The 10966-nt window shown below is 44.2% G+C and overlaps 1 protein-coding gene across 3 annotated transcripts in view; it reads left to right on the top strand.

The window, feature by feature from the left end:
• Positions 1–3612: 3612 nt before the first annotated feature.
• Positions 3613–10966, top strand: part of ZER1 (zyg-11 related cell cycle regulator) — a 77769-nt gene continuing 70415 nt past the window's right edge. For 2 of the 3 annotated variants that reach the window (XM_085895810.1, XM_085895802.1), the window contains exon 1: positions 3613–3756. In XM_085895810.1, the coding sequence (XP_085751936.1) occupies positions 3754–3756 (3 nt within the window). In that variant the 5' untranslated portion in view covers positions 3613–3753. The remainder of the gene's footprint in view (positions 3757–10966) is intronic. The other variant, XM_085895820.1, reaches the window with a different exon arrangement.

The following is a 10966-nucleotide window of genomic DNA, read 5'->3' as shown; positions in this document are numbered from 1 at the left end:
AAAATAAATGAATATCAGGTTAGAGGGGAAGGAGATAAGATGGGAAATACATTTGCGTATCTGGGAGGAAACAGTGACTGGGGATGGTAAGTCTGAGGCAGAGGTGCGGAGGAGGATTGAGGTGGGCACAAATGCTTTGAGGAGGGTGGAGGGATTAATGGCAGACATAAAGATATCAAGAAAATTGAAAGGGATGGTTCTGATGTCATGGATAACACTGGCCTACCTTTATGGTCTGAAGACGATGGCACTGACAGAGAGACAACAGAGGCTGCAAGTTTGCGAGAACAACTGGGGAAGGAGGATTGCGGGAATGAGGAGGGTGGATAGAAGGAGGATGGATGAACTGAGGGAGGAGATTGGTGTGCAGATGAGCTTGACGGGGAGATTGATGAAATGCCGGCTGATATGGGCTGGACACTTGGTGCGGATGGGGTTGGAGAGAATGTCAAAGAGAGCGGATATGTTGGGGGAGCAAGGAAGGAGGAAAAGAGGTTGACCGCGGTTGAGCTGGGAGGATTGTGAGGAGGGATAACCGTAAAGTAGGAGTGGTTGCTAAGTGGAGGGACTTGGCTGAGGACAGAGGGAGGTGGAGTATTGTGGTCAAAGCAGGGAAAAAGCTTGGTTTCAATGGGACCTCAACCCTTATAAAGGGAAGAGCAGGAGAAGAAGATGATTTTGGAATTTCATAATACTCTAAAGTCTATAATTATAGCGAACGTAGTGAGCTTCATACTTAACGCGTGCACATGAGAGAATAGGAAACAACAACAACAACAACAACAACAACACCACAATACCCTGGCAATTTGGAATCCGTGTCGTTGGCTATGACCCTTTTGCTTCCGGTTTTTGTCATGGGGAATGATGCGTCCCGGGAGATAAAGGCATCATCGGAGACATGAAAGACCCAAATATCAGACATGGTGTATATTTCCTCCACTGATTTTAATAAAGATATCTCCCGCATCATCAAAAAATTTTTTTTAATAGTGATTTACATTATTTGATCGCTGATCCCGAATCCAGGCCGAAGTAACCGGAAATTGCAGCATCCAATATAAGAAGAATTCTACGTTCGCTTCTAGGCTTTGCCTATTCCATATTAATCTATCTATAATTCCAGCAATCTGTGTGTGTGTCTGTGTGTCTGTGACCACTGTTTCTCGACAACCACTAGTACGATCTAATTGAAACTTGCCAGGTATCTTGCTGGGGACCTGAGGATGTGCCTTTTCAAGGTTTGATATTAATTGGACAAGTGCTTCCCAAGTTATGGCCATTTATTTACCAACCAATGACAGGACACGTTGCTGCGTAGGCATGGCCGTTGGAGAAGAGATCCTCAGCCGCGATCCCCATTACGGGTTACAACATACAGACTTCCGAATCGTGATGACTCACTGTATTCTAATAATTTCTCGATTTCTTATGCGCATTTATAGATAAACACAATGCCCCAATCCAGTTATCGTTTACGAGAGCGAAGGAACGGCCTGTGTGGTTGTTTGAAAGTTTTTTTTGCACATATGGCCACGCGAGAGTGAAGGAACGGCCTGTGTATTTGTTTGAAAGTTTTTTTTTGCACATATGGCCACGCGAGAGCGAAGGAACGGCCTGTGTGGTTCTTTGAAAGTTTTTTTTTTTTTGCAGGTACTGCCACGGGAAAGCGGAGGAACGGCCTGTGTGGTCATTTGAAAGTTTTTTTTTTTGCACGTACGGCCACGCGAGAGCGAAGGAACGGCCTGTGTGGTTGTTTGAAAGTTTTTTTTTTTTGCACGTTCGACCACGCGAGAGCGAAGGAACGGCCTGTGTAGTTGTTTGAAAGGGGTTTTTTTGCATGTACGGCCACGCGAGAGCGAAGGAACGGCCTGTGTGGTTCTTTGAAAGTTTTTTTTTGCAGGTACTGCCACGGGAGAGCGGAGGAACGGCCTGTGTGGTCATTTGAAAGTTTTTTTTTTTTGCACGTACGGCCACGCGAGAGCGAATGAACGGCCTGTGTGGTCGTTTGAAAGTTTTTTTTTTGCATGTACGGCCATGCGAGAGCGAAGGAACGGCCTGTGTGGTTGTTTGAAAGTTTTTTTTTGCACGTACGGCCACGCGAGAGCGAAGGAACAGCCTGTGTGGTTGTTTGAAAGGGGTTTTTTTTGCATGTACGGCCACGCTAGAGCGAAGGAACGGCCTGTGTGGTTGTTTGAAAGTTTTTTTTTGCACGTACGGCCACGCGAGAGCGAATGAACGGCCTGTGTGGTTGTTTGAAAGTTTTTTTTTTCATGTACGGCCACGCACTAGTACATTTAATGAGCTGATGCTGTTTATCCGAGTGTCTGTACCCCCCTGAAACATGGAAATGCTCCTCGGTCCTCGGAGATAATAAATGACGTTAAAGTTGCTTCAAATGAATCCAAACCGACGGGGAACTTGTTTATTAAATGATGTTTGAATTCAGCTTTCTCTGGTGTTTATTTATTTATTTTGCCAGGGCCCTGTCGCTCGCGGTAATTAATAAATGGCGTCTCCAGGATGTGGCCAGGTGGAGGTAATTCGTTCATTTCGCGGAATTCTATCTCCCCCTCCTGTCGGGTTTGCGAAGTTACACATAAAATGCAGCTCGGGTTTCAAAATGTCAACGGAAATAGAAAGGCCCGATGACAAATCCGCAGTGAGTTAACACCTTCGTTATTGGAGCACATGACAATGGAGGACCGATCGGAACGGGATAAGGTTCTTATTCCAGCGGATGTTAAATAGGTTGTGTTTTATGGACTGCGTTCAATTGCCATGGTTTCAACGAGCAGTGACGTCGCTTGGAAGACGTGATGACGTCGCTTGGAAGACGTGATGACGTCACTTGGAAGACGTGATGATGTCGCTTGGAAGACGTGATGACGTCGCTTGGAAGACGTGATGACGTCGCTTGGAAGACGTGATGACGTCGCTTGGAAGACGTGATGACGTCGCTTGGAAGATGTGATGACGTCGCTTGGAAGACGTGATGACGTTGGGCATTTGGGGACCGGAAGATACTTGTTCGGTGAAACCCGATTATTTTCCTGGTGTTAGATGAATTAAAAAACAAACAAACAAACTCTGTTACGGAGAATGTTTGAGTTAAAAATTACCTGACATGTACACTCGCGTGCAAATACTTCTTCGGAAACGTACAATAAACGATTCAAAATATTGAGCCGAGCTTTAATCCCTGGCGGTATGATCCGTAGCAGAAGCACGTACGTCAACCGGAATTTTTTTTTTAAATCACTGTTGCTTTGAAGGTGCTCATCCAAAGATCACTTGACCTCGTCCTCACGGTGGTTAGGGTACCTCTGTTAATATATTTGGTTCGGACAAAAGAAAATTGTCCACCTCACACTTCCTGTTGCTTTGACCGGAAATCACCGCCAAGTTGCGAAATAACCCTAATAATCGACATAATTTTCCTTCTTTTCGCTCCTTTTTACAATTTTGATTATTTTAATTGAAAACCAATGTTCCTGTATAATTAAGGGTCGTTTTAAATTATATCCAGTAGTTTTGTCCGGTTCAGCGATTAGACGCATCAGTTGCGTCTGTGACTGATTCAACGCCGTCGGTGAGACGGATTGCGTGACGTCAACGCGCAAATCGAAACGAGAAGTCACGTGACGTCATTCGGACATGATTGTTGGTTGACGTCATCACCGGACCCCGGAACTTAAACACGGGAGGTGCTGGGAGGGAATAAAAGGATCGTGGTTTCGCAAGTTGTTCTTGATGGTGAGGATTTTATTTTTTATTTTTTATTTTCATTTGGCAGCAGCGACAGTTCGCTTGCGCATCGAGTGCTCATTTCGTCGCTTCAGAAGCAGAATTTGTGCCTGAAAAAGCGATTCCTCAGCACGTCGGTTTTATAGCAACTACCATAGTGATCGTCTTTGGTTCCCACGATCAAGCTGTCCATTTCAGTATTACCGAAGATGATGGTTTTCTTCTTGATAACGATTTTTCGAAAAATAAATCTTTGTCAGAGACAATATTTTCTTTAATTTCCTTTCATCAAAGGAAAAGGCCATTTTTAGTGGGATGGCAAAGCCCCTTTCCCATTTCCGTTTTATCCTGGATTTGCTGCAGGTCGAGGAACCAAGTCCCTCTTCCCCGTTTTACCCTCGTTCATGTTCCTATTGTTCCCCCGATCATGTTCCTATTGTACCCCCGTTCATGTTCCTATTGTACCCCCGTCCATGTTCCAATTGTACCCTCGTCCATGTTCCAATTGTACCCTCGTCCATGTTCCAATTGTATCCTCGTTCGTGTTCCAATTGTACCCCCTTTCGTGTTCCAATTGTTCCCTCGTTCATGTTCCAATTGTACCCCCCTTCATGTTCCAATTGTACCCCCGATCATGTTCCAATTGTACCCCCGTTCATGTTCCAATTGTACCCCCGTCCGTGTTCCAATTGTACCCCCGTCCGTGTTCCAATTGTACCCCCGTCCGTGTTCCAATTGTACCCCCGTCCGTGTTCCAATTGTACCCCCGTCCGTGTTCCAATTGTACCCCCGTCCGTGTTCCAATTGTACCCCCGTCCGTGTTCCAATTGTACCCCCGTCCGTGTTCCAATTGTACCCCCGTCCGTGTTCCAATTGTTCCCTCGTTCGTGTTCCAATTGTTCCCTCGTTCGTGTTCCAATTGTTCCCTCGTTCGTGTTCCAATTGTTCCCTCGTTCGTGTTCCAATTGTTCCCTCGTTCGTGTTCCAATTGTTCCCTCGTTCGTGTTCCAATTGTACCCCCGTTCGTGTTCCAATTGTTCCCTCGTTCATGTTCCAATTGTTCCCCCGTTCGTGTTCCAATTGTACCCCCCTTCATGTTCCAATTGTACCCCCCTTCATGTTCCAATTGTACCCCCGATCATGTTCCAATTGTACCCCTCGTTCATGTTCCAATTGTACCCTCGTTCATGTTCCAATTACCCGAATGGGCTTGACTTCAACGGATGGCTGTATAATCCTGATGTAGCTCCAGTGCCGCTTGAACTGGTTAATTATCGTTGTCTTGACAACATATTGCAGTTGTTGGCACTTGTGTGAGAAAAATTAGTTTTTATTTATTTCTTTAATTCTATCTGCGAGCTCCAATGCAGTTTCTTAATCTTCATGTCGTGGCTTCTTGTTATGGAGCTCTCTCTTCCATCACAAAGAACATCCTAACGTCGTTGTGGTCAATTCCTTCAAGGATTTTGAAGATGTGAATGAGTTCAGCCCATCTTCAACATACTATTGACGTCAACTTCAATGCTTTCAATCATTCCAAAAATTCTGTGAGCTTGAGTCGAGGGGGGTGGGGGTGCGGGGGATGGACGATCTGACTCTCTCCAGTTTTTGGTGGAGAGTCAGTGGGAGATGGAACAGTGGAAGGAGCTATTGTTGTGGGGCCGAGTTTCGGTGGCGATAACGACCGCTCGGTGGAGCAGTAGAGTCGGCTCCACCGAACACCTGGAATTTATAGGTCGTCACCCCGGATAACTCCGGAGCCGACGGGTCCCTTATCGGACCGAAGATCGCCAATAGGTCGACCGCGTGGGATAGGGTCGATTGCCAATTTCAATTTACCTAAATACCCACGTCGTCCAAACTACTGGGGAAATTCACCCTCGGCGGAGCTCGAGCAGAACAAGCCAGTAGTGTGCTCGAATCGTGCGCACCCCGAGCGGATGGTTTCCGAGGTCCGTCAGTCCAAATGCACAATTTACTACTTGCACAATTTACTATTAAATGCACAATTTATTTACTTCTCAACACGCAGCATGCTAAATCAATGAAAGAAACACAAAAACGAGTTGAAACATTTAACAGGGGATTTATTTATAATGGGGGGGGGGGGAGGGAACACACAAAGAGCAGAGTTATCTGACTATAAGAAATGCAGTCAATGTACAAGCAAAAGCACTTATTCAGTTGCTACTTGAAGACGGGCCCACACACAGACACACACACATATAAATGGACCCCAATGGTCTTTATTGAAGGCCTCCAGCTCAAGGACAGGTGAGCTAGAGACCAGAGCCTGTGCTTGGACCTGTGCACCTCGTGTGGTCTTCGACGATCCGGCTCGGCGGGATTCGAACCCGCAACACAATGCCGCTCCAAGCACCAGGCACCACACTCTCCAACCGGCCACGCACCAATCGACCAAGGTCAAGGAGATCAGAGGCGACGATAATCCAGCTCGGCGGGACTCGAACCCGCAACACGATGATGATGATCACCACGATGATGACTTCCACCACCTCGATCCTTATGCCACACCTTTTTCCACCCAGCCTGGCATTTCTTTATATTTCCTTCATGCCTGGGGTGGGAAAATCGCCCTCTGAGGTGGCCTCCACCCTCATTGGCCGGCGTGTCATGGGAAAATCGCCCTCTGTGGCCATCTCAACTCTCATTGCCGGCGTGTCATGGGAAAACCGCCTTCTGTGGCCTGATTGGACAAGGGGCACGCCCCTGCCTTCCTGGGCAGAGTCTCGATCTGAGGCGATGGAAATCTCTGCCCACGTACGTGGCTGGACACGCGTGTGTAATGGAGTGATGTGCAAAGTGAAGGAGTGATGGGTTGGGTTTGCTGGAGGCTCGATTTGTATTGCAAAAACCCTGACTATTTAGTAATTTGCAGCACACACATGTAAATCCCATTAGACACGGGTAGGGGGTCCTAACTATAAACACACACTTATCGAAATAACTAAGCTTAGGGACTGCTGTCTGTGTGCACAAAGCTTCCAGATTCGTAACAGTATTTGGGAAGCATGGGCTGAGGAAGAGTATGGAGAAGACTGAAGTGAGGTGGGTCGGGCAGCAGAGAAAATAAATGAATATCAAGTTGGAGAAAAGGAGATGAGACGAGAAATATGTTTGAGTATCTGGGAGAGAACAGTGATCGGGGATGATAAGGTGTAGAGTGTAGAGGAGGATTGAGGTGGGTGTGAACGGGTGGATGACAGTGGAGAGAGTAATGGCAGACAAAGATCTCGAGGGAATTGAAAGGGAAGGCTCGAATGTCGTGTATAACGCCAGCTTACCTTTACGGTCTGGAGACGGTGGCACTGACGGAGAGACAACAACAGAGGCTGCTGGTTTGTGAGAACAACTGGGTCAGGAGGATTGCGGGAGTGAAGAGGGTGGATGGGAGTATGGATTGAGGGAAGAGTTTGGTGAAATGCCGACTGTGATGGGTTGAACACTTGGTGTGGATAGAGGAAGAGAGAATGTCAGAGAATGGACAAGTTGAGGGAGCAAGGTAGGAGGAAAAGAGGGAGACCGTGGCTGAAATGGGAATTTTGTGTCAGGAGGGATATCTATTAGGTAGGGGTGGTAAGAGAGTGGAAAGAGTTGGCTGAGGACAGAGGGGGTGGAGTAATGTGGGCCCGGCAGAAGCATGGTGTCAAAGGACCTCAACCCTTACAAAGGGAAGAGGAGATGGAGGTGGAGAAGATAGCATCACTATCTTCAGTTACATAGTTACACATACAAGATAGTTACACATTCTGAAGATCTCTGTTCATGAAATCCTTCATAAACAAGAGGGGGAGCACTCGGTAGAGTGCAAAACCTCAGCCGCGAATACTGCTAGGTCACTCAAGTGAACCTGATATCCTATTCATTCAATTTGACGTCAACAGTGCTCACAGAGTTATCGATTGCAACTTTCCCTTTTACTTTTAACTTTTACTTACTCAATTAATTTGTCATAACTAGATTCCTTGAGACAGAAATTGATTTTACGTGGGTATATCCACCTGAAGTTCCAAATCAACCGCAATTATATTTTTGGCATGTTTTTTGTTGGAAATCACTTATAACATGTAGAAATGCAAAAAGAAAACCAGAGTTGGTGTCAAAGCCACCCAATGCTCACCTGTTTATACATTTATCGTTTTTAATAGATGAGTCTAATAATTAATATTTTTTTTATAAAGCATTGCAGTGAAGTATAATTATAAAGCAATATATGTATTTGTATATTGTAATCAGTAACAAGAGCGCAAGTGAGCACAATATATGCCCAAATAAGAAGGTATATACAGAATTGTGCGATGACATGGAAAACAGCATCCTGGTTACCATGGCAACCACTTTATATGACAAACGTATGTCATGACACTCCGTCTCCACAGTCTGTACCTATGTACCAAATATGAAACGTGAAAGTTGAAAACTTTGGGAGTTAGAGTGCGGACAGGAACGGATGGAAAACAGCATCCCGGTTGCCATGGCCACCACTTTAGATGACGAACGTATGTCGCGACACACCGTCTCCACAATCTGTACCTATGTACCAAATATGAAACGTGAAAGTTGAAAACTTTGGGAGTTAGAGTGCAGACAGGAACAGACAGACAGACAGACAGACAGACAGACAGACAGACAGACAGACAGACAGACAGACAGACAGACAGACAGACAGACAGACAGACAGACAGACAGACAGACAGACAGACGGACGGACGACCGGTATCACATAATACGCCCCGATATATATATATATATATATATATATATATATATATATATATATATATATATATCGGGCGTATAAAAAAAAATAGTGTGGTAGATAAAAACATTAGAAAGGAAACTAGAGGGGGAGCACTCGGGAGAGTGCAAAACCTCCGCCTCCAATACTGCTGGGTCACTCAAGTGAACCTTATATCTTATTCATTAAATATGATGTCAACAGTGCTGACAGAGTTATAGTTCTTTTCTCCAAAATTTTTTTTTGGGGGGGGGGTGGGTTGGAAATCACTTAAAACATGTAGAATTGAAAAAAAAAGAAATCGAAATTTTGTTGAAAAAAAGTTGCAAAAAATTTTTTTTCTCTAACAATTTCTTTTTTTTGGGGGGGGGGGAATTGGAAATCACTTAAAACATGTAGAAATGCAAAAAAAAAAATTCTCTTTTTTTTGGGGGGGGGGGTGGAGGGGACCAAGTCCAAAATCTAATGGCATGATCCTTGGACCATACCTACCCCCCCCCCCACCACCAAGTTTCGTCGAAATCCGTCGAGGAGTTTTTCCGAAATACTGTTCACAAACAAAAAAACAAGCAGTTGTAGACTGGTACTTACGAAATCGTCAACTTGACCTCTGACCTTGTCTAATAAAAGCTGTCTCTAGAGAAGGTAGCGACACAAACCAGAAGTTTCTACAATGATTCTGTACCAAACCATCAAAAATCGAATGTTTGACCTCACTGTGACCTTGACCTTTGACCGATTTTGACAAATCTAATCAGCGCTAGCCACCACCCTCCTGAATCACGGGGTGTAATTTGACATTGGTAGCTTCTTCCGTTTACGAGTTATCGTGCCTGCAAACACACACACACACACACACACACACACACACACACACACACACACACACACACACACACACACACACACACACACACACAAACAAACAAACAAACAAACAAACAAACAAACAAACAAACAAACACACAAACGAGGATGGAAGTCATCAATATACTTTCGAAATCTAACAAACAAACAGACAGAGAGGGGTGAAAACATAACCTCCTTCACCTTTGGTGGTGGAGGTAATAATGTCAGATTTTTCAACCCACTCACACATGTTCATTCTCTCTCCTCCTGACAGCACTTCTCTCGCAGTTCTTAGTTTTTGTATTCTCACCTTACATCTCCACTTCCCTTCCCCATTCCATGTGTTATTAAAAGTGAATTTATACTGCACTAAGATTCAATTGTGAATTTGGCCTGTTAGTTACGTAAGTGATGCAAGGCTGTGCAGCTGATACAGTGCCCCTGCACATTTGGACAAGAATATGGAACGTTAATAATGTGCCAGCGACAATTGCACACTCCTTCATGTGTTTATGGCCCCGAATTTAATAATTCAGCAATGTGCCGAACATCAAAGCCAATAATATTAGCGTCATTATTTAAGATAAGAACAAACAGTGCTCTGTGATAGATGCAGTAATCCCATCTGACCAAGATGTCACAGTAAAAGAGATTGAAAAGCTGTCAAAGTATAAAGACCGACAGCAATAAATACAGCATGATGTGAGAAATACAAATTGTCATGATAATAATCGATGCAGAAGAATCAACAAAAACAAGTTAATTACACTTGCTTCAATAAAAAAATCAAAATAACAAGCAGTCATAGACTGGTACTTACGAAATCGTCAGCTTGACCTCTGACCTTGTCTAATAAAAGCTGTCTCTCGAGAAGGTGGCGACGCAAACCAGAAGTTTCTACAATGATCTGTACCAAACCATCATAAATCGAATGTTTGACCTCACTGTGACCTTGACCTTTGACAGATTTTAACCAAAATCTAATCAGCGCTAGCCATCACCCTCTTGAATCACGTGGTCTAATTTGACATTGGTAGCTTCTTCCATTCTCGAGTTATAACTTTTTTTTGGATGTTTGACCTCACTGTGACCTTGACCTTTGACCGATTTTGACCAAAATCTAATCAGCACGAGCCATCACCCTCCTGAATCACGTGGTGTAATTTGACATTGGTAGCTTCTTCCGTTCTCGTATAAAAAAAAATAGTGTGGTAGATAAAAACATTAGAAAGGAAACTAGAGGGGGAGCACTCGGGAGAGTGCAAAACCTCCGCCTCCAATACTGCTGGGTCACTCAAGTGATCCTTATATCTTATTCATTAAATATGATGTCAACAGTGCTGACAGAGTTATAGTTCTTTTCTCCAAAATTTTTTTTTGGGGGGGGGGTGGGTTGGAAATCACTTAAAACATGTAGAATTGAAAAAAAAGAAATCAAAATTTTGTTTAAAAAAAAAGTTACAAAAAATATTTTTTCGTCTAACAATTTCTTTTTTTTGGGGGGGGGGGTTGGAAATCACTTAAAACATGTAGAAATGCAAAAACAAAAATTCAAATATTTTTTTCAAAATGGCCACCATAGCTGCCATATTGGACTTTGGACCAAGTCCA

The sequence above is a fragment of the Eptatretus burgeri genome, chromosome 1 (genome assembly GCF_056783735.1).
Source record: "Eptatretus burgeri isolate ZD-2024b chromosome 1, Ebu_testis_v1, whole genome shotgun sequence".
Taxonomy (NCBI): domain Eukaryota; kingdom Metazoa; phylum Chordata; class Myxini; order Myxiniformes; family Myxinidae; genus Eptatretus; species Eptatretus burgeri.
This window is presented reverse-complemented; position numbering and strand designations above follow the sequence as displayed.